Raw genomic sequence first — 23832 nt, 5'->3', positions numbered from 1 at the left:
GGATGCTGAGGGAGCCCACCTGGCCATGGTGAGATCCTCTTCCTCTTCCTGTGGCCGGTACTGAGGTGGCTGGCGGTGTTTGGAGGCCAGGAAGTTGAACACGTCGAATGCAGACCTCCTAGTTGCAACAACCAGTCAGTCACGCAAAAGGAGCAGGTTCAAAACACAAGAACACACAAACACCAATGTTAGCAGGAACGATAGGACAGTACACAAAAGAGGTGGACAAGAAAGTATCTGCTTGGCAAGACTGCCATAAATTCCATAATTGTCCTCTGACAGGCAACCAGCTTTCATTGTCATCCAGGGACAAAAAAAGACCACCCAAAGCGCCCCATTCAACCCCACTCAAGACCGACGTCAACACCGACCCTAACGGAACCAGTGCTAGCAGCACCGCCTCCTGCTGCTCCACCACCAACACCACCTCCACCATCTCTTCCTCGGGCCCGGCCGCCCGCCACTCCCCCCGCTCGGCCGTCTTCTCCTCTGCGTCCGATTTTATAGAGACTTTATTTGCATCAATACCTCCTTAAACAGCATTTTTCATTTATACCTGATGGCATTCATGCAAACCTTGACATCTTCTACTCCTACCCCGAAGTGAATCAAACACGGAATAGGGAATGGGTTAACAGGGAGAAGTTCAGTAAATGGCTCCCACTGAAGAGGGGCTGATGAAGACTCGGTACGAGGGTCGGGAACCAACGCTCCTCCGGCTACAGTGTGGGCCCGTCCGGGCAGGGGCTCCCTACCTGTGGTGGGTCTCTGCGCGCGCCGCCCCGTGGGGGTTGGCCGGGGGCGCGGTGGTGTCCCCGGGCTTGTGGAAGCGGAAGCGGTAGCTGCGGCAGTGTCTGGCGCCGCAGAGCTGCTCCAGCAGGAAGACCACCGCCTCGTGCACCACGCCCAGCATCCTCAGACCGTTGACCCCTGGGGCCGGAGCAGGGACACACACGCGTAGATGTGAGCATGGATCTTCAATGACTCACCAGGTTGTTGGTGTTTTAAAAAGGAGTTAGGAATAATAAATCATACACGTGCTAATGAGGATGATGATAATGATGAATGAAGCTCACCTTCGAAAGACAGCTCTTTGAGTCGGGCGTTGGAGCGAGCTTGCTGTACTTTATCAGTCAGGGATTTCCAAGCCTCTGTATTGAGAGGGCAGACAGAACATCCGTTACACACACACACACACACACCATGAAGGCATTGTAGTACAAAGCGGTCTGGCTGTTGTAGATCGGTTGTATTCCATGTGAGACACATTGTATAACAATGGTAGCATTAGGCTGATTATTAAAAAGGGGCTAAATTGTTAAGTACTTTGCAGTGTTTTCCTCTCACCTTCGATACTCTCACAGCGGATGTGGAAGCCGTCCTCACTGCGGATTTCAAAGATGATGCCCTTCTTAGGCTTACTGTCTAGGACAGAGTCCTCTGCATCGCCTTCCTGCTCTGGCAGCGAGGCCACCAGGGGGGGGCCCGGGGCCCCAGAGCCCCCCCCGGGGGCCTGGTCCTTCTCCACGGCTCTCCCCGACAGGGCACATGTTTCAGAAGACTTTGGATCGGGGACACTGGAGACAACAAGGAAGACCAAATTGGGTGAGCATCGGAGAACTGCACGATGAGGACTGGATTTGTGCATCCGTTGGGGTGTTGGCAGAAAACCTACCTCTTGTTGGGTGGCTTGTCTGTGGGTGTTGCCGTGTCCATAGGCCCAGATGAACTAAACTCTCTGGATCTACAGAAAACACATATTTGGTCACAAAACATTTAGCATTCCATCCAATAAATATTACAGGACTCTATTACAAGCATCGTTGAAGATAGCCTTTGGGTCTGTTCCATTACCGAAACAAGGAAACTGGTTTGCTACATACTTTCCTCACACACCAACTTGGGATGCCGCAAGTGGCTCTTAGAAATAGAAGAAGATAACATAGCCTATATTTCTATCAATCTTCCATCCTTCAATCAATTCACATGTCTCACCCAAGGTTTGCGGATGGTCGTCTTTCGGGGTTGTTGTACGGCTCCTTCTTCTGCAAGGTCTTGAGTTTCTTCCCACTAGATTTGTCGGGGCTCTGCCTGCTTCTCTTGGCCTTCTGCTTGCCTTTCCCCGCTCCACAGACGTTGAGTGTGGACGATGCAACAGCGTTGGAACGCTGAATTTGTTCCAAGGTAGTAGATCTGGAGCCCGGAGAGTGTCCGGGAGCCTTGGTGTGAGTGAACACCCCGACCATGCCCTTAGATGACCCCACTGTGGTGACTTGTCCCGGGGCTCGGGTCACACAGGCTAGGGGGCCGGTGTTCTGACTGGTCTCCATGGTCTGGGCTCTGTGGTGGGGTAGACGGTGTAGGTGCTGCAGCTGACCGACAACGCTGTCCTTCTCCCCCGGTTGTGGGACGGCCATGCTGAACGTCTGTGGGGTGGGCAGGACACAGATGCTACTGGCAATGCAGGTCTGGACAGTGGAGCCCATGTGGGACATCAGGGGGGTTCCTCCTGCTGGCTGAAGCACCATGGGCTGATCAGACAAGCCCAGGCCGTGGGGCCCGGCCTTAAAGAGGAGGTTGCCGATCGACCCGGTGAGCTCGGTGGCACCGAGGACCGGGGTCGTGAGAGACACAGATCCTGGAGCGATAAGGCCAGTCGCTCCACTGGGAGCAACCGACACAACATTTAACACAGACTGATTGGAGTTAAGACTAGAGACTGTGCAGGGCAAGAGGTGAGTGGAGTCATGACGCATACCAGCCTGGCCACCAGCAGAAATGGGCATTCTGTGCTGAAGGATAGGCTCAAAGTACATAACCCCGCCTTGTTTGGGCCTCTTGATGATGTTGGGGACCTTGCGTTGGGAGGTGGTGAACTCAACTAGTCCTCCGGGTGGACCAGGAATGCCAGCAGTGATTTGAGAGCCTGACAGGTTGATAAGGGTCATGTTTGGAGTGCCCACTTCAGATGGTGCCAGAGTTGGCTGACCGCGGGACCGAGCTAGCTTTTTGGTCTTTCTTGGCTGCAGACGGGAAATCGGTCGCTTCTTGCCATGTGCAGAGGCCAACAAAGCTGGGGAAGAGGCCATGGAAGAGGCGCTAGACACTAAAGGACCCAATTCACGAGGCCGGCAAGCGTCTGACACAAGAATCTGGGACTGGTCGTGGGGCTTGGATGACACTCCAATGAGGAGCCCTGAGGTTGTGCTGGGGATGCCAGTCTGAAAGCCTGTCTGCGTTCCTGTGAAGGTGTGGATCTGTGGGTGGTGGGACATGGTGCCCAAGACTTTTCCCCCTGCCGGGAAGATTGTAGAAGCTGAGGAAAGCCCAGTATTAAGCCCAGTGGTTAGGGTCATTGAGCTCAATACTGCGGAGGTGCTGGTGTCCATCACTCCCGTGGCACTGATCTTTTGGGGGACACCATTTGGAAGAGTCTGGAGAACGTATAGCGGCTGGAACTGTTGGTTGACCAAGATTAGCTTTTCAGGGCCTTGTTTAAGGACGGCTGGACCGGCCACCTGAGCCTGGGAAGGGCCTGGGCCGTGGATCGGGCCAGGGCTGCCCGCTGAAGCCGAGGAGGAGGCAGTGATGTATGTCTGGCCTTGATGAGGCAAAGAGGGGGAGCTAGGTAGACCCGGGGTAGCAGAGTTTCTAGCTAGGTCCTGGGTCCCCGGGGACTCCACCACTTGCCCAAGAGCAGGGCTGGGAATGAACTGTTCAGGAGTGTCATGCTCTTCTGCCAGCGGAGTATCCCTCGTGGACAGCGCTTTGCCGTCATGCTGGTTCTGCGATGGCGACACACTGGACCCCTTTCTCTTCTTCTCAGCACTCTTCTCCCCACTAATGGCTTCTGGGTCGGCAGCCAAGCCCAGCATTGTGCGGTCGGCGGTTTCTGAGATGAGACTTCCAGCGGTGTGGTTTTGGCCGCTGCTGACAGAGGGGCGGGTGGTCAGGACAGAGAGGTCAGAGGGTAACGCCAGAGGAAGACCGTAGGGCTCTTCTACAGATATTGAGCTGCTCACACCGCTCTCAACGGCGCTGCCACCGTCACCGCTGGCGAGAGGCTGGGAGAAGTCATCGAACAGGATGTCCTTGCGCCGATTTACGTCAACGTCGACGTAGCCCAAGAGCTCTGAGGAGGAGGGCTCGGGTTGTTGGCCCAAAGCCTGCATGGACATGGAGGGCGTGTTGAGGACAAACTCCATGATGTCGGACGGCAGGATGTTGCCACAGTCGTCACTGTTATTGTTGTCGGAATCTGACTTGAGGAGCTCAGTGCTAAGGGAAAGCTGGTTGTCAAGGGGATCTTGACCCTGGCTTTGGGATTTGACCCCACCTCCAAGAGGAAGACTATTATCTTTCTGATTCTTTCTGCCCTCCCTGTTGTTGCTTCCACCTCCTCCTCCTCCTCCTCCACCTCCACCCCCTGCTGCTGCTGCTGCTGCTGCTGCTGCTGCTGCTGCTCCACCGTTGTCCGCCTCCTTGCTTGTGTCATGGGACTCCAGTTTCTCAGCATGCCTCTCGCGGCCCTTTCTTTTGCCAGTGTTTCTGTGCGAGCTGGAAGTGGCTGAGGTGGTTGTGGCGGTGGTGGTTGTGGCGGTGGTGGTGGGACAGGCGCTGGCGTCGCTCTCTGAGCCGTCGTCCACTCCGTCCAGCTGACCGATTTGCTGCTTGCTCAAGCTTCTGTTAAACAAACAGACAAATTCAATTCTAGCCATATTTAGACAAGAGTACATCTTATAAAAAAATATTAACATTATTCATGTCATACTCACATTTGACTCAGTGCGTCGTCTCCGGAGTTGTCTTGTGCCTGCAGTTCCTCCTCATCCTTCAGGAACCTCTGCAGCTGGGAGCTCCTTCCCAGACAGCGGTCCAGCCCCTCGATCGAAGGCAAGCCCCCGCTGGGGTTTATGATGGTCCGGGTGAAGTTGTAGTAGTATGCGTCCTTGTCCCGGTGCTTCATCATACCTTCCTCTTCATCCCCGCTCTCCCCCGAGGAGGAGGTGGTGCTCCTGTCGTCCGCTCCGTCCACCTGTCCCTCGGCGGACCTCCGGCTGCCCCCGCTCCTCCTCTTGGCCACGCCCACCGGCCCCGCCCCGTCTGCGCTGCCGTAGAACGGGAGGTCCTCCTCGCCGTACGAGCGGACGCCGTAGAACGGCGTGAGGCCGAAGAACATGTTTGAGCGTGCGCGGGCGCTGCGGCGAGGGTAGCGGCGCTTGGCCGAGCCCGAGCCGTCGCTGTCGTCCTCGTGGTGCTTGTCGTCGAGGCCCCGGCCCTCCGGGTCGTCGTCCTCCGGCCCGTGCCCCTCGTCCTCGGGGCCGTGCGGCAGGAGGCCATGGTGACGGTGTTGGTGGAGGTGATGGTGGTGGCGGAGGTCGGCGAGCTCTTTGCGGCGCTCCCCGTCCTCCGGCTGGGTCTGGGAGTCGGACTCTGAGCCGTCGCTGCTGCTGGCGGACGCAGAGGAGAAGACGGCCGAGCGGGGGGAGTGGCGGGCGGCCGGGCCCGAGGAAGAGATGGTGGAGGTGGTGTTGGTGGTGGAGCAGCAGGAGGCGGTGCTGCTAGCACTGGTTCCGTTAGGGTCGGTGTTGACGTCGGTCTTGAGTGGGGTTGAATGGGGTGCTTTGGGTGGTCTTTTTTTGTCCCTGGATGACAATGAAAGCTGGTTGCCTGTCGTTTTTGAGTAACATGGGGTAAAGGTCTTCACCCCCCTCTCTGCAGATAAACTGGCCTGTGGCTGTTGTAGGCTCTCCACGGTGGGACTGTTCTTACGATCAGAAGGGAAGCCCTCCCTGCTCTTTGAGGATCGGTCTACTCCATGGTCCTCCATCTCCTCCTCAACCTTACCATGGACCTTGGCACTGTTTCCCAGGGTTGGAGCTTTGCTGCTACTGCTGTTGCAAGGGCTTGGGGTTTGTGCGGGCGTGTTGTTTACAGTGCTTGTGGTAGTTTTAGAATTATGATTCAGGGGTGAGGCTTTGTTGTTACCGATGGGCAGAGCCTTCTCACGGTCATGATCCTGGAACATCTCTTTGCTCCCCGACGTTCTACCTTTTGAGTTCTTGTCTTTGGAAGCTGGGGCCACGATGTGGGAGGGGCCACGTTGGCTGATGTCCTCCTCCACTGGAGACCTAGAAGACCACAGTGGTTTCATCGCTGCAGTGGGGGCAGGCCCTGAAGAGTAGTCTTGTGACTTCCGTGTCCCACCCTTCTGCAGGGCTGGCTGTGGGGAGCCAGATTTTCCCAAAGCAGAATCATTGTACAGAGGGGTCGGTATGGAAGGCCCGGTCCCGACTCCCGTTTCCTTCCCCGTCATGAGCTTGTCCCGAGGCTGGTTGCTGTTGCTGATAAATGTGCCAACAGGTTTGCCCTGCTTGTCTGCAGTCTTGAGGTTACAACCCTTTTGTTGTCCTGTGAGAACAGCGGTCCCAACTGGAGGAGAGGACTGGCCTGTACCAGCAGGAGTCAGCCTGGCGCCCCTAATTTCCCCTCCAACTTTAGACTGACTGCTGCTTCTTCCATCTTTCACCGGTACTTTGCTTCTCTCTGTGCTTCTGTAGTTGGGGGAGTCTCTTGAGGGAGGTCTACCCCTTTCAGAGTCTCGACTGGAAGGTCTGCTTTTCTCCTGGCCTGGGTCCTTGACTCTTTCTGTATCCCTGCCATATCGTTTATGCTTGTCAGGGTCCCTGAGCCCTGAATCTCTGCTTGACTTGTTTCTTTCAGTGTCCCTATAGCTTTGATCTGTGGAAAAGGGCTTGTCCTCGTCTGCGTCTTTACTGCTGGGATCTTTGCTGGCCCCTCTTCCCTTCTCAGAGTCTCTGAGGCTCGGCTCTCTACCGAGGACTCGTCCCCTCTCCGTCTCCTTCAGCCCAGTGTCTTTGTTTAGTGGACTCCCTTTGTCTGGCTCTTTGGAGGTCAGCCTTCCCTTATCAGCATCATTCTGGCCCATGTCTCTAGGAATTCTGTACTTGTCAGAGTCCTTTGAGGTCTGTTCCCGGCATGAGCTTCTGACCTTGTCCATGTCCCTGGCGCCTGGATCTCTTGAAGATGATTGTGATTGTGGGGTTGGTGGTGGTGGTGGCGGTGGTCTGGTTCGTTCTGTGGAGTACATTCGAGTCCTCTCCCCTTCCCTCAAGGTGGAATCCTTACCGGAGCTTCTGATCTTCTCTGGGTCTCTGGCAGGTGAGGGTATGAGTGGAGGGGGTGAGGTGAGGGGTCGTGACGGGGGTGTTGGAGGGGAGGTCACCCCTCTCTGTCTGTTGGCGGGAGGAGAGAGGGAAGGGGTGCTGTGTCTCCGCGAGCCCATGATTTGCACGCCAGAGCTCGGTAGGGGCTCTCTGCTTTGGCACCGAGCAGAATCTGAAAAACACACAAAATGTGAGGTTATGCAACAAACTTTTTTCGTTTTAACTGAAGGACAACCGACTTTGAATCAAAAAGAAAGAACGCTTTGAAATGGCCAAAAGACAATAATGCTAGCAGATATATGTCGGTAAGGATAAGAGCTGAGGGATATGTTGGATGTACCTGGACTGGACATAGGTTTGGGGCATGGTGAACGCTGGCAAGGGGGGTAGCTGGGGTGTCTGTTCCTGGTATAAACTCTGAGTTTGGGAGTGTTCGTTGGGGAAAGGGCCTCTGAGCGCCTTGGCGAGTCAAATGGATCTGGAAAGTCTTTATCGGTGAGCAGAAATAACACAAAATCTCTTTAATGTGCAGTTTAGGGACGTTGTCTCCTGCTATTGTATCAGCCGTTTGAACTAAATGTAGTGTGCACTTAAAAGATAAAAAAAGAGCCATGTGACCGCAAAGCTGCAACTACCTGAGGATGAAGGTGGGCTGTGAGCTATAGTGCGGTTGTCTCCAGGAGCCATCATGCTTTTGAACGCAGACTCTGCCACCGGGGGGCGACATACAAGGATCCTACAGGTATACACGCAACGCTTCCGAGCATCCAGAGTGCTCCAATACACTCTCGAACACCTTGGAAAGAGGAGGGGCAATAAAGAACACTTTGAGTTGGTATAATTAATTAGCCATTACTACATTCAATAGAATAGACTTGTAGATTTAAAGTTGTAATTATAGCGCTCCATGTTGAGTGATAATTAACAGCTCAGGTGTAAAATTTAATTGCGTAAAACTCACTGGTACTCAATGGGGAAGAGCTTGCGCTTGCAGTCTGAAAATTCAGTAAGTATCCCCAGGCACTCGATGGTCATGGAGCCTGTAACGACATGGATTTGAATCAGCATCCTGGGAGGGATAGTAGAGTGCAAAAGGTAAACACTACAGCACCAAGGTGGTAAACCTACCGATCATCATGTGGACATTCTCAGGCTCCAGGCCTGCCAGCCACTTCCTCCTCAGACTAATCCCCTCCAAGTCCACAAGGATCCTGCGTGTCACCTCAAAACCTGACACCACCTGAAAAATAATTGATACAAAATGTTAAGCAATGCACAAACCCCTGCATCTTACAACTGAACGAGTGGCCGTGTTACACATTGGAAGTCTCACAATATATTATAACATTCAAATCCTTCACCTCGCCCTTGATGAGGTCCCTGTGCCTGGGGCAGTAGACCTTCTTGTCCTCCAGGAAGACACAGTGACACTGACGTGCACACATGAAGTGGTAATAGCTGGAGCACGAGGTCAGGCAGCAGCCCACCGTGGCTCCTGGCCGCTGACACTTCTCACAGCGCTGAAACACAGACCGCACACACACACAAATGCAGTTCATACGTCTAGTCCATCTCCCAACGTGGATCCTTGATGCCTGGTGATTACGGTGTCGGACCCCCAGCCGAGTCAGGACTCAAACCCTGAGGTCCCCCGATGACTAACACCCCCCCCCCCTCCCCCAACCTTCCCTGAGGACATGTTTCCGCTAGTCGCTTTAGATAGAAGCCTCTAATATGGCTAAGATGGTACATGGTAACCTATAGAGAGAACAACACCATTTCTTACCAGGTGTTTCCCTCGGAGGACGGCCATGTGGACGTTCTTCAGGGAGCCGTCGTCGTCCTCAAAGACCTCGGCGGACCACAGGGCGCAGTTGACGTGTGTCCACTCGTTCTGCCCGATGTACAGCAGCCTGCCCCCCTCCTGCAAGGCACAGAGGGACATGGCCCCCGTCAGCATGTTCGCCATTGCTAAGCATAACCACTAAAGCAGGCGTGTGCGTGTGTGCGTGTCCGTGCGTGCGTGTCTGGGGTCGGCGTCTCTGCTCACATTGGTGTTTTCGTCCCCGTACTTGAGACACAGAATGCACAGGCGGTTATCGCTGACGCCCAGGGGGGGTGGGCGCTCCGGGCCCTCGTCGCGGTCTGGAGGGAGAGAGGAAGAGGTGAGTCACGACACAAGACTCATTACACACCGGACAACACCGGATGGCCTGTGTGTGTGTGTGGGTGTGTGGGAGAGGGGTGGAGGCCGGCCGTACCGGGGAGCAGCGGAGGTGGCGGGGGTAGGGATAGGGGCAGTGGTGCGGTGGACGTGGGGGAGTCCGGCTCTCCGGGGGTCCTGGGGCGAGGGGCTGGAATGATCTTCTTGCTGAGGAGAGGGTGCTCGAAGAGGGAGAGGCCCTCTCGCTCCTGCCACTGGGCGTAGTTATGGTCCAGGGACGGAGGCAGCACGGCGTTGGGGAGGAGGCCTCCGCTGAGAGGGGGAGAGGAGGGCGTTTAGTACAGGCTCACCGGTGGACTGGGTAGCCCCGCCCATTCTGCCGGTGATTTGGGCTGCACAAGCCCTGGCCCTTGGCCCTGCACAAGGGTCTGGAGAAGAGCAATTCATTTCTTCCTGCTTCCAATACGTTTTTGCGGGAGCCAATCACCAAGCTGGCTTTTCCCCTTGGTGCGCTATTGGCTGGTTTAACACAATAATGACAGGGAAGCGACAGCAAGCAGCCAATCGCGTACAGAGTCAGTTGAACTGGGCCCGTTGATCAAGCCTCTTGTGCTGAAGAAAATGACAGCAGCTTCCGGTGATCTAGTCTGGCTATTGCCAGACCAAGCTCACACGTAGATTGAGCTTGGTCTGGCAATAGCCAGACTAGATCACCGGAACAGGCAGCTGCTTGTGTGGCCGTTACAAAACGGTTGCGTTAGACTCTGTAAACAACAGAATAGACAGTGTTCCCGTCTAACCGTAGGCCTACAGAGTAGAACAAAAGACCGGTAAGAAGGCGGTTTGAGTTGTGTTAGATCCATGTAATGATGGAATATCAGAATATACAGCTCATCTGTATTCAAAGCTCAGGGGGTGTGTTGGTATCAAGTACCGGCCTGTTTTTGGCTCTGATACAAAGATGCCAGAGAGTACCGTGGTTTAAACATTTTTTTTTTTGTGTTTTACAGTTGAACAGTACTTCTAGTGAGCTATTGACCTTTCAATAACCAATAAACACTACATTTGAACACAATCAGGCCGCAGAAATGGGCACCCTTCTTCATCCGTTTCTTTTTAACCATTCTGAATGTAAATAATTGGCTGTGAATCTCCGATGTTGGAAAAAAACGTTATCAGCAATGAATAAGCTGGAGAGTCAATCATTTAATTAACAATCAGGTGTAAATAGACAAGAAAACCACAAATCGGACCACACCGATTGGATTATTGGCGCAGGACATGAAATGTGAGACTGTTGGAAATGCCTCCCATATTGCCTAGAGTCAAGGCCTATAGACAGACTGGGAAACCCAATAGCCAAATGTGCTGCGTGGTTTGTGTGTGTATGCGTATGTGTGCGAGATCAATGTACTGTGATATTAACTGCAATGCACAAAATTACAATAGCACATCCTCAAAGGAAGGTCTGCTACGCAATAACTATCATCATAAATTTAATGCGATGACTTAAGCAGTAGAGGGCAAGCCATACTGCCATACCCTGTTTTCCAGCCAAGGGGAGAGCACCATCACAGTGAAACACGGCCAAGTTAATTTGACGTTTACGTTTGACGTAAGACTTCAATGAGAACTAGCTGCCAACACCCCACCACGTCGAGTGACCGACCTCCCTTACAGTGGACCTCCCTCACATTGGGCCATAGCGTCAGTTTAGTTACCATATTCATCACTGGTACTAAACATTCAGGCATTTTTTTGTTCAGAAGAGTCAGCAAATGTAACATCTTTGGGAGTTCAGACAGTCAGTTAAAGAAGCAATCATTGATAAATATGCAGCCCAATTAGCCCTCAAATCTTCAGTTACTTCAGAACAAAATGTGGAAGAGTCAAGGAAATCTCCCGTCCACCCTACTAGCATGACTAAGGAGTGACCTTGTGATTATATTGGGGTTGCAAAGGGTGTGGAGACGCCATGAACCCACCTCATCATCTGACTGATTCTCCATTGCTGCATTGACCCCACAGGCCCCTGCTACACAGAGGTTTTGTCCCATCTAATTGGGTGCTGCAGCTTGACTCTGGGATATAAGTGGCTCTTTATCCCTGGTCATGGTTCAGAGATAAGGAAGATTGAGCGTGAAATCCCAGAAGTAAATTGGTCACCTCGAACCAAAGTCAAGTGTTTTATTCCAAGAAGTTAAAAGGTTCTTTTTTGGGGGGGGGGGTTCCACTGGGACGGTAACCAGAAACGGGTCAGTCGCGGTGAAATTGACTGTCTGAATGACAGCAGTGCTGAGCTTCTGACGGAATGATCTGGGACAAAGAATTGAGCACAAACTGCTGCTACCAGATGAAACCTTAGCTGGTGGGAGCATTGTGCTCCCACCAGAAGATCAACAAATATTAGCATTTGTTTTACATTCACCGAATGCACCATCTGCTCTCTGCTGCACTATTTATTGTGGAGTGTAGGCCATTCATTTAAATGATTATGGTGGTAGTAAAACTCACTTGGCAGAGACTTTCTGTGCTTCCCAGAAGCTGGACTCCTTGACTTTAAACCATGGGAAGACTCGTTCCATTTGCTGCAACAGAAACATTAGGGTTATATATTTGCACATCAGCATCTTGCAAAACCAATTTGGTGTGCCTCCATTCAAGCCCGAAAATAAGCTTTATTTATACCACAGAAAAATATATACGTTTACAACTGTGCAATGTGTTTGTATTAACGACATTCTGGAATATCGAGTAATAGATAATGAACAGCAGAGTCTCCCTATAAAACACAGCACATAAATTCAATCTGTTTCTGCATATTTATAGTGGGCTTTCTCCTACCTGGATGAAGAAGGACTTGACCATACTGTTGGCCTTGCGGCTCTCTGGCTGTCCGCCATCACTGTTCATAGCTGCCTGGAGGACTCTCACAATGTCATCGCTGAACTCCAGCTGCAGAGGAAGAACAAGGCACACCGTGAAGGACAGCGTCTTCATCTGGCCTTTGCAAGTACGCGCGCACGCCAGCTCGCACGCACGGACAGACTCCAAGGACAGTGAACCAATAAGGTCACCCTCGATTTTATATTGAAACCCACTTGCCTTGGACTCTGTTCCTGCCTCCATCTTTTATGATGAGTTGTTCACTGCTCTCTGAGCTAAACCCAGGCTATTGCAGGAAATAAGTTGAACAACATCTGAATGTTTTGCTACATCGTTTATCCACAATAACAGGATGGATTTAACGGAACTGAGAATACACAAGGGAAATGCCACAAAAACATGCCTGATGATGGAAAGCGGAAAAGCTGCACAAACAGCAACAGCAACGCTAGTTTTGTGTACATTATGACAGCAGCCCTCATAACTCCACCTCCTGGTATTAGAAATGTACCCGGCCCGGAGAGCGGACGCCAGAGGTCCGATGACGGGACCGCTTGGAAGGCGGGGGCCACACACTCACCACTGACTTGTAGCGGCCCTGGTCCAGTTTCCTCTCCACAGACTCCAGGTCCGGAGGGGAGTCGCTGGGGACGGAGGGTGTCGCCTCGGTCAGGACCGGGGGGTCGGGACCCTCGGGGGAGCGCCGGGACGGGAGGCTCTCCTCCGTCTCCGGGTTCAACTCCGGAGGCTTCGCCGCCTGGAACAATGGGAGGTTGACTTAGAACGGTCCATGTGTGGCCGTGAATGCATGCTCGGCACATTTTGAAAGAGTAATGTGGATGTTGCTGTCAGCTTTGGTACTAGATTGCTCACAAACAAAACCCGACCACAGTTTTATGCAATTAATAAGCAATGGTGGAGAAGGAGGAAATAATAAGACATCGGATGCATCATTCTTTAAAAGCAAAGAAGAGGTTTAAAGGACGTTGCTAAATTGAATGAACCTATAAATGTATATTCTTCCGGCAGTGCATTAGTCGCCATCGTCTGTCTACGTGGGACAGACATGCTACGGGCGCGGAGCTCGTACTAATAATACCCATAACAACAACACCAGCGTCCCCTTCTCACTTGTCTGTAGCGCAGCACGTGTGTGGACGTGCGTGAGTTGAGCAGCGCCGTCAGGACGTGGCGCACGCAGCCCTGCAGCTTCTCCTCCAGGGCCGTCCTCCACGCCGCCGGCTGGCGCTCCTTGCAGCAGGTGGAGCAGGTGTACGGCAGGCTCTCCGGCAGCTTGGACACCAGCTCGTACAGCTCGTCTGGAGGGGGGGGGACGGGAGGAGGCAGAAGGCGACGAGCCCGTTAATAGTCGCGTTCGGGGTATCGCCCACAGGCAGGGACGCAAACACACGGACGGACGGACAGAAGGACAGATGGACGCACAAACCTGTGAGGTTCTCGCACTTGGCGTGGACCCAGTGCTCGCAGTGGGCGCACTGCATCATCTTGCTGTCGTAGTCGTCGTCGTCGTAGCACTTGTCACACAGTGGACAGAAGTTCCCTGGAGGTAGACGGGATCACAGCAGGGGTTCGGTTAAGTTTTTGTTTTTTTACGGGATTCGGTCAATGAGAACAAACGGTGGTACCATACGCTTGGGATGTGGATGGGCTACAACACCCTCGCAGACAGAAATACGACTTTAGGATTCAGAGGACTGTAGACACAAATGTCTGCAGCAGAAGCCCATGCAGAATTCGTACAAATATATGCATTTCATTCTCAAAATAATCTCGGTGCCCTACATTACAGCATTCGGAAACGTCCCTAGTCCCCCGTGTTTACGCATCAAAATAATGAAAAACGGGGGTAAACAGCGCTGTCAGGGATAAAGTTAAGTCAGTAGATCCAGAGAAAATATGACAGTAAAAACCTCTAAACGGCCGCCCGTGCATCCATGACCCATTGCAGGAAGTGAGAGGCCCTCCCACCGGGGCTGCTGGCCGTGCTAGCCACTAACTTCTGCTAGTTTCAAATAAGGTACTTGAGGACTTCCGCACATCTGATCTCACCTTTAGCAAAGAGCTTGGCACAGTCATGGCACATGGAGAAGTCATGTGACCACTGGGCATCGAAGGACTTCCCTGGTTTGGTGGCGCCGCAGCTCTTGCAGTGCACACACTTGGTGCACACCTAGAAACCAGACAGCACAGCCATTAATACATGGTGGGAGGCGGACATAGTCAAGAGGATGGTAAATTGTGGTCATAGTGTATAGTCAATCACAATATAAATTTGTTTCCAAGACCTATTTCTACTATATCTACCGTTTCTGACCTATTCAATCCAATCAATTGAAGCGTTGCATTAATGAACGTGTATATAGGTGTGACCTTGACCTTCAATGATTTAAATCTTTAAGCAGGTGACACTATGTTGACGTCTATAAAAAAAGTTGTTTGCAAAGTTCACAAAATTCTTGTCTCCGGACATTCAGCGTGACCTTGCATAACTCAAGAGGTTTGATGGTGATTTTGTTTGCAATTTGCCGCATTATGTTTTGCTTTCAATAAATGTTGTTATCGTTTGTTTGATAACCCCTTTGTGTAAAGGAAGAGGCACTATCCAATCATTTTAAAGTAGAAAACATTCTATAGACGGTTAGTCAAGGAGGATACACAATGTCATGAAAAAAAATAAAAATTTGGCAGCAATTCGAAACCATTCACCATGTCTCAAAAATCATTCAGCCACATCTATAACAAAATATAACACGTCTCGACGATCAGTCGACAATGGGTCTGGCGTGAATAATCTAAGTCGACTGATCAAACTCCTGGTCAAGGAAACCCCTTTGTAGCACCGTGGTTTATATCAGAACAGAAAATACAAGTCGAGTAACAAGACATCAGGCTACAGCCCACACTGGACCACATCCATCTGTGAGGCCGCCAGCTGAAGATAAGCAAGTCCGTACCCAGACTCTCTTCTTCTTGGTGGGCTTGGTGGGGTGCCGGGGGTCCAGGCAGTCGGGGTGATAGCTGTTACGGCACTCGTCGCACTCCAGCAGCTGCTGCTGAGGAAGTGAGATGGGACGAGGGGTTCAAACACTTCTGAGTCCACTGCATTACTATGCGGCGACAGACTGAGCATGCCTGAGTGTGGTCTTGGGCAGTCGCTATATGAGGCACCGCAGACGCACCGTTTAAATTAAATATTTGAGCACAGCATAATACCGTTTTATGAGTTGAAATAACAAGACGCAGGCCTTTATTTTATATGATGTCTTTCAGTCGACGCAATGCCAAGTAAAACTAAGTGATTGGTTTCCAGTTAATATACCCCTGAACAAAATAACTTGATTAAAGGAGGTCAAATAAAATGTTTTACGTCCGTCCCTTGATGAATAGAGATAGCAATTATTCAACGTTATTGACAAGAAGTTATTAGCTTGTCTTCCCTAGCTTTAGCAACAGCTCATTAAACTGATTAGTAAGCCCCAAGTCAATAATGTTGCAGTGTTTACCACTGAAAACGGCTTTATTCCGATTTGGAGGTCGGAAATTTCAACAAAGTCCGGCACCGTCCCTCTATACATTATCCCTCCCCACATGGGTGCATGAATAAAACATGTAATGGAATCCTTCATTTTAATCTTTTGCAAGAGAGGTGGGATCGGTGCAGGGCGAACACACACACACACACACACACACACACACACACACACACACACACACACACACACACACACACACACACACACACACACACACACACACACACACACACACACACACACACACACACACCCCCTTACCTTGGACTTGTGAGGCTGCCGTCCGCACACCTGGCAGAAGCGGCAGCGCCGACAGCACCAGTTCTCCCACTGCTCCTTCAGGGGACGCTCTTTCTCCCCCAGGCAAAAGAGATGGAAGGGTTCGCAGCATACCTGGCAGAACACAAACTGGGAAGGGAACAAGAACCACAGTCAGGATGGTAGCAGCCCAACAGTTCAACCTCACTTTTGCGCTGACCACATTAGACGACCCAGGTTTGACTCCTGCCTGAGGGCCTATGCTACATGTCATCCCCTTTCTATTTCAACCTACTTCCCGACGGTCTCCCACCACTCTCCTGTCCATTAAGGCGTAAAATGACCCACAACAGCCACCAATCACATATCAACAGTCAGAGTGCAGCAGTTGAACTCAGCCTCACACCACATAAGTGCCATGAGGCAGCCAACTATGTGGCATGAGCTAGAGGTCAAATGCTGCACAGGTGGCCTTACTGGGGTCCTCCCACACAAGCAAACCAGTGGATGATGTAATCCGGTTTATTATAGAGTTGGAGCGATATTATATGCAGACCAGGTGTTGCATGCTGCCATGTCAGAGATCTCCCCGAGTGTGAGTTAGGACGGCTTGTTTATCTTGTAAGCCTTTGATTGCCAAAAGCACCAAAAGGTGTTCAGCCTCACCCAGCACCAGGGTCTATTCAGTCTGACCCGGGCCAGGTTAAGCTACTTAAACCAGCCATCAACCCCCCCCCCCCCCCCACACACACACACACACACACACACACACACACACACACACACTCCACAAAGGAATTGTGGAGCCGGTTGATGAAGCAAATTGAACACATTGGAGAGAAGTGTTTCTCTTCTCACCTCCACATTGCCGCTGCTGGCACACAGGAAGCAAAGCACCCTAGGTGTGACAGGCACAGAAGTCAGCAGACTGAGGCCGCCAGCCTCCCACACCTTCTCCACGTCATGGTCCCTCTTGAAATCCACTCTGATGCGATGCACTCCGTCGAAGGGCGCTACAGACTTGGCCTGGCCGCTGGTCGAGGGAGTGCTCAGCCAGTTTAAAGTACTGCTACTGGGGGGTTTAGCGACCAGCGGCTGCTCCTAGGGGACACAGAAGGGCAGCAGAATGTGCAAAGTGAGGAGTGATATTGGCCATGAGTGGACAGCAGGTAGAAGTGAGGTTTGACTAATGAAAATGTCAAATATATGAAAGGTGTACAAAGCCTTAAGCAGGCAGGATTAAGCCAAGTAAACACACACACACACACACACACACACACACACACACACACACACACACACACACACACACACACACACACACACACACACACACACACACACACACACACACACACACACACACACACACACACACACACACACACATAATAGCTTTACTGGCACACATTAACCTTTTAGTTTCTTAATAGCCACAACGCAGTAATAACAGGAGAGAGGATGTCATTTTGATGTACATATTATTCACCAGAGTTTAAAAACACACAGCCTTGCTACGGATAATTAGATAGTGCAGCCTGCCAACTGCACTTACCTTGTCTTTTGGGCTTTGTTTACAGGGTGGTGGAAAAGAGACAGGAGTGAACCTTTTTGGCTGTTTCAACTCATGGGCTACATGAAACAAAAGAACAGGTGCACAAAAGAAACACAACATTTAGTCAGGATTGTCAAGTGTATGATCTTAAGAAGATGTGAGGAGATAAGACAGAAGCACTACCTGTAGTAGTTGCAGCAGATGAATACTGCTGTTGTGACGGCTGCTGCTGCTGCAGGGGCTTCTTTGAGTCACTCAGCGGAATTTTGGACGGGGCATCTTTCTTTGGAGGCGCCTGATTGGCTGAGGCCTGTGGCGGCTGCTGCAGCTCCTGCTGCTGCTGGGATTGTGTCGACGGGGAGGGAGAGTTTTGGGCCGAAGAGGACGAGGAGGAGGAAGATGAAGACGATGACGAAGAAGTCGAAGAGGAAGAGGAGGACGACGACGACGAGGAGAGCGACTGCTGCTGTTTGTGTCCCTTCCGGCTAGTGACACTGCCGGTCTTGGAGGACTGCTTGGAGTCGGGCGACAGGGTGGGGGTGATGGCCACAGATTGGGGCTGGGATGCGCTAGGGGGCGGAGGGGCTTCCTCTGAAGGGCTGGACGACGTGGCCACAGGGGAGAACTGAAGTGGTCTCAACTTCTCCTCGCCTGGCTTCGGGGGAGGAGTTTCGCTCTTTCTGCGTGGAGGCTCCTCCTTGGTTTGTGCAGCTTGTGGAGGCTTGAGCCCGGGCTCCGAGCCCACGCCCTTGACGGGATTAAGGCCTTCCTTCTTCTCCGACAGCCTGTTCTTCTTCTTGTCCTTCTTGCTCTTTCCCTGCTTCTGGATGAACATTTTCGAGGGCATCCACTGCAAGTTCTGACATTTCCGCACCCTGTGGAAAAACAGATAGAGTTAGAGTTGAACTATGCAAGGTAAATCTGCTAAACATACACACCAAGAAGCCTTTTCACATCTTTCACATTTCTATTTGCTTTATTTACTTTATCCCAGACTGTGACTCACTTGCAGCATTGCTTTTTAATGTTTCGACCTCCAAACTTGGGCTTGTCCAGACAGTTGGTGCAGACGCCACAGTCCTCCGGAACCTGACAGCCCGAGCACTGGCCACAGCGCCGCGACCTCCGGCCCTTCTTCGGAGGGGCATCCTGGGGGGTCTTCACCCGCGTCTCCCTGGGCTTCAGGGGAGGGGATTGAGGCTCCGCCTCCTCAGAGCCCGCCACCGATGACTTGTCTGTCGGATCATTTATCTCGTTACCAATCGGCTTACACACACCCCATTCTATTATGTGCCTGTTACAACAAGAGGCTCAAAGTAAATGCCACCGAACAGCAACCCCCCCCAACACTACAGACTCACTAGTACTGTGCCGCTGTGCCTGTGGACGGACTGTGCTCTTACCATCGTTCCCCATGGAAGACAAGATCTTTTCCCGCTCCTCCCAGGGCAAGGCACTGAGTGTGGGCATGTCGTCAGGGAACACTGCCCGGTTGCGACCCAGGGCCACGGCGGCCCGACGACAGACGTGCTTGATGCGTGGGCCGCGGACCGATGCCTCTGACGAGTCGCTCTCCTGGCTCTGCGTTACAGAGGAGATAAAGAAATAAGAGCCAAATTGGAGAACAAGTGTCGACTGAAGCCCAGAGATACAAGTGATTACAGCAGGGAGAGCAGTATCTGCCAAAGTCTCCACTGAGAATACTCTAATATATTATGTTTATATAAAGATAATATGGCATCTCAAAACTCTTAAAAGCCTCACTTTTCATAAAAAAATATTGGCTGCTACAAAATGGAGATATTTTTCAGCAACAATGCGATTGGTGCTCCTCTTTTCTGCAGGATGCAAGAGATACAGAATTCCCCTCATGTACATCTGAGGGAATTAACCCATCAAGTTTCAGTATGAGTACTTATGCGTGCGGTTATGTTTGAAGCATATCAAAATGAAATCTTGACAGTTGGTCCAATTTAACAGAAGCAAATGACCATGACTTACTGATATTGTGTTCATACTGAAAAGGTAATATTACTCATTAAAAAAAAAGGAGCGCAAAAGGGTTATGCCAACCGACCTGGATCTTAGGCTGGTCCGGAGCCTTGAGCGCCTTGCTCTTCTCTATCTTGAAGAGCTGGGCCTTGGCCTTCTTTAGCAGGCCCACCACCTGCTTGTCCGTCACAGGTTGTTTCTCAGCCTGGGCCAGCATGGAGACCAATGAGGGGGCTGGGTGCTGTGGGCGCCCCGGCTGCCCGGGAAGGCCTGCTGACGGCTGGCTTACGGCACTTGGTTTCTCCATCTCCTTCTCCTCCTCCGCCGGCTCCGCCTCCCTGTCTGAAGGTCTGCCCTTCTTATGCAGGCGTCCCTTGGCGAAATACTGCGTAGCGGCCGAGGGTAGCATGGGCCTCTCCGAAGGAGCGGGCTCGGGAGTCACATCGGACAGCGTGGACTTCTTCCTCCCGGGGGCCTTCTTAGGCACCAGGGACGCCCCCTCATCGGTCTCCCTCCCATCGACGATGAAGAGGCTGGAAGCTACATTCGGGGACGCGTCGGGGGTGGGAACCTTCCCGCCCTTCTTCTCCCCCCAATCCCGTTTCCCCTCCCTCTTGTTCTCCTTCTCCCTTTCTCTGCTCCTGTCCAAATCCTTCTCCTTCGGAGCGGATTCCTGAGAGGGCGGCAGGCTTCTCTCACGTCTCTCTCCCTTCCCGGCCCCCCGGCCCGTCTCCTGGCCACTGGAGGGGAAGAGGGGGAAGAGTTGGGAAGTGCCGGAGGAGGACGTGGAGGACGAAGAGACCGGTTGCTCCGTGACTCCTCTTCTGCCATCTCGGGCCCCCTGTGCGGCGATGGCCAGAGGCGGAGCGGAGAAGGGGCTGAAAGCAGGAGTTAAGGCACTAGTGGCTAGTGGACCGGCCGACGCCCCCGGCAACGAGCCGGGGTTACTGCTGGAGACCGAGCATGACAACGCGGAGCGCTCAGAGGAGCCCTTCCCCCGCGGGACATGGCCCATTTGGCTGCTGCGCCTGGTCATGGAATGGGAGGGAGACCGGGCGTGGGCGTGGAGCATGCCCAAGGCCCGCCTCCTCTTGCGTCGTAAGGCTCTTCCGGAGCTATGAGAAGACTGGTGAGGGGAGAGGGAGCCGGGGCTGCTCCCGGAGGAGGGCTGCAGCGTGACCGACTCGAAGATGCGCGAGTGGGCCTCGCTCGGGGTGAAGCGCGGGGCACGCAGCAGCGGGCTGCGCTTCTGGAGCGGGGCTTCGAAACGGGACGAGGACGGGTGCTGGTGCGACGCGGGGTGGTGCAAGGGGGTGAACAGACGGGTTCCCGCCGGGGCGCCGCCGCTCGGCGCCTGGAACTGCACCTGGGCGGCTCCCCCGCCCCCACCTTGGGGCATCAGCCCCACGTCTTGCGCCGTGAGGGGGGCCGGGCGAAAGTTGTCGAACACGGGCTTGCGGATGAGGCCCTCCTTGGCGTACTTAGCGGAGGAGAAGCACTGCTGCTCGTTGCGGGGCTGCGACGTCCAACGGAAGGTGGGCTGCCTCAGGATGGAGCAGATGCGTTTGTCCTGCGACCTGGAGAGCACAGAGGGCCCGGGCAGGAAGGGGGTGACGGGGTGAGGCATCACCCAGGGGGACTGGGCGTGGTGGTCGCTGATGGCCGAGGCGGCGGAGGAGGCCGACTGGGGGGGCTGCGGGGGGATGAGAAGGGGAGGGGGTGGGGGAGAGGAAGAGGAGGAGGCCGTGGAGGACGCTTGCTGAGGGCCACCGAGGGCGGAGGAGGACATCAACACCCCCGTCGCTGGGCTTATAATGGGCTTCTTGGCCCCGGTCGTCAGCGTCCCTCTCCCCCTCGGACCCAGACCTGGCCGGCTCACTCCCTGAGCCCTGCGGACGCCCCGGTCCCGCTCAACGACCACGTGTTCCCGCTCCGAAGAGGGGGAGGACGGCCTTGAGCTGTGCAGCAAACTGTCCTCCATCTCGCCCTGGGAGGATGGGAAGGGCTCATCCGTCTCCGACGGGGCCTGCGTGGCTTCCGAAGCCTGGGAGTCGCAGGAGGAGTCGTCCAGGCTAGGGCTGCTCGATCTGGAAGACTCGGCGGAGGAGAGCTGGGAGGAGTGCTGCGACAGGGCACTGGAGCCGCAGGAGGCCGCGCTGCTGCTGAAGCGTCCGTTGGCTGTGCTGTTGGCGCTGTTGTTGAGCAGGCCGCCGGCGGGGGACGCGATGCCGGGGTCTGGGGCCGGGGGAGGGGGGGGAGGCAGGGAGTCCGCCGGGGCGGCGGGCCCGGTACCAGAAGCGGCGGCAGCGGCGGCGGCTGTAGAGGACACCAGGACAGGAGAGGGGGACGAGGAAGAGGCCGAGGTGAGCTGGGGGGGCGTGGAGACGGACATAGGGGGCGTCTCTAGCCGCGCCATCTTCATGTGGTGCGGAGGGGTCCCGAAGCTGCCCTCGTCTTCGATGAAGCGCTTTGGGGTTTTGATGATGCGCAGTGAGACCGTGCTCACCACGGGCATGATGAACTGCCTGATGTTCTTGAGCTGGGTCCTCCTCCGCCTCCTGATGCCGGCGTCCGCCGCGCCGGCACCCGGGCCCCCGATGGCCACGGCCTCCTTCTCCAGGAGCTTCTTCTTCTGCGCCCCTTTCTTGGCCCGCTGCAGCAGCTGCTTGGCGATGGTGGCGTCGGTGCGCTTGGACGACGCCATCCTGACTGGCTTGACGTGCCGGGGGCTTTGTCTGAGCCCCAGGGGTCTGCCCAGCTTGGAGGGCGGCGGGGAGGAGTCTCTGTGCTCGGGGTAGCCCTCCGCCTGCTGGTCCGGGCCGCCGTGGAAGGCCCCGGGGTGAGGCACGCCGCCCGAGAGCCGGGCCGCCGCCGCCTCCGCCTCCGCCTTGAGCCGCTCGGCGGAGGGCGGGCGGCCGCGGCGGCGCCGGGGAACGCCCGGTAGCGCTTTGAGGCGCGACTTGAGCGGGCTGAGCTTCACTTCCCTCAGCCGCTTGAGCTTGGTGACTTTGGATTCGCCGCGGGCCACTTTGGGGGGCAGCTTGGTCTCAGGGTCCCGCGGATGGGCGCTGCCCAACAGCGCTCGTCGGGCCGATGACTTCCTGTCCTTCTCCTCCTGCGTCTCCGCGGCCGGCGCCGGCCCGCCGTCCTCCCCCGCCGCCGCATGGCCGCCGGCGTGCCAGGCCCTCTGGCTGTTGGAGGACGGGGGGCGGCCTCTCCTCTTCTCCCCCGACCCGGATCCCGGGGGCCTCCCGGGGAGCCGTTTGACCCGGTCAGCTGACCGCTCGGGGGCCCGGTCCGGCTTCCCCGGCGCCGGGGAGCTTGGGGACGAGGGGGAGCTCAAAGATGCTGTGGTTTTCTGGGCAGTCAGGGACCGTGGGGGGCGACCTCTGGGCTTCTTCTCCTGCGGGAGCGCACCTGAGGGGTCGACCACACAATAGAGAGGGAGGCATGAGGTCGGACCTGTGGTTTGAACACAACAATGCATTTTACTCAAAAAAGGCATGCAGCCGGTGAAAAAGCAATCCCTAGAATGATGTAGTGACCCGTGTTTCATGTGTTTTACATTTCCACGTTATTAATGCACGAATAACAACAAGGAGACGTTAAGAAGGATTTACCTGTTGAGGTGCCTGTAGGGCTCTGTATTCTTGTGTGTTCAGGGACTGTTCCAAATCCACAAAACGGTTCTTCCTTCAAGGAATAGAGAAGATAAATATTTAGGAATTATCATATAACTTATTGCTAAAATGTATAAAATAGATTAAAATAAAAAAACAAATACAACAAGGGGTAATTCTTCAAATTGAAATGGAGGAACCCAGAATGCCACAGAACTGTTGCTTGACCTGGTATCTAGCCTACATTTGAGTCAGACAAGCCTCAGTGCTTCATGGAAATACCAACATACTCAATCTCACTTTGGCATGCTGACTCACTTCTGTGCTCTCATGTGTCTCTGTGCTTTTGGGATGAGGTGCACGCAGTTACACACAGTTCAGACCACAACCCAAAGCCCCATTTTGAATAGGAGCCCATAAAAGCCGCACCAAATGACTAATAGATATGCCAAAACCATTGCTTTCCTGTTCCCTGAAGGTAAAATGCTCTGCTGGTGAATCATACCGAAGAATGTAAATTCTCTTGTCGAAGACGACCGCGAAGACACAAGGTGCAAAACCATGGAGAGCCTTTCTCAGAGGGACAACGACAGAGTTCAGCTCAGCCTGAACAGCA

At 53.8% G+C, this 23832-nt stretch overlaps 1 protein-coding gene across 1 annotated transcript in view; it reads right to left on the bottom strand.

The window, feature by feature from the left end:
* kmt2a (lysine (K)-specific methyltransferase 2A) overlaps positions 1 to 23832 on the bottom strand; it is a 37217-nt gene that overhangs the window by 6277 nt on the left and 7108 nt on the right. Inside the window, 30 exon segments of the mRNA XM_056610453.1 lie at positions 20 to 118; positions 756 to 930; positions 1077 to 1151; positions 1348 to 1577; positions 1676 to 1744; positions 1996 to 4683; positions 4776 to 7359; positions 7528 to 7674; positions 7823 to 7983; positions 8149 to 8227; positions 8316 to 8427; positions 8549 to 8707; positions 8974 to 9111; positions 9238 to 9332; positions 9449 to 9663; positions 11866 to 11939; positions 12196 to 12306; positions 12818 to 12994; positions 13369 to 13556; positions 13685 to 13798; positions 14308 to 14428; positions 15213 to 15311; positions 16053 to 16199; positions 16908 to 17150; positions 17605 to 17681; positions 17788 to 18479; positions 18611 to 18839; positions 19008 to 19185; positions 19682 to 23013; positions 23217 to 23289. Of these exon segments, the coding sequence (XP_056466428.1) occupies positions 20 to 118; positions 756 to 930; positions 1077 to 1151; positions 1348 to 1577; positions 1676 to 1744; positions 1996 to 4683; positions 4776 to 7359; positions 7528 to 7674; positions 7823 to 7983; positions 8149 to 8227; positions 8316 to 8427; positions 8549 to 8707; positions 8974 to 9111; positions 9238 to 9332; positions 9449 to 9663; positions 11866 to 11939; positions 12196 to 12306; positions 12818 to 12994; positions 13369 to 13556; positions 13685 to 13798; positions 14308 to 14428; positions 15213 to 15311; positions 16053 to 16199; positions 16908 to 17150; positions 17605 to 17681; positions 17788 to 18479; positions 18611 to 18839; positions 19008 to 19185; positions 19682 to 23013; positions 23217 to 23289 (12881 nt within the window).

This window comes from Gadus chalcogrammus, chromosome 16 (genome assembly GCF_026213295.1).
Source record: "Gadus chalcogrammus isolate NIFS_2021 chromosome 16, NIFS_Gcha_1.0, whole genome shotgun sequence".
NCBI lineage: Eukaryota > Metazoa > Chordata > Actinopteri > Gadiformes > Gadidae > Gadus > Gadus chalcogrammus.
Note: the sequence above shows the minus strand (reverse complement) of the source record. Positions and strands in the feature narration are given on the sequence as shown.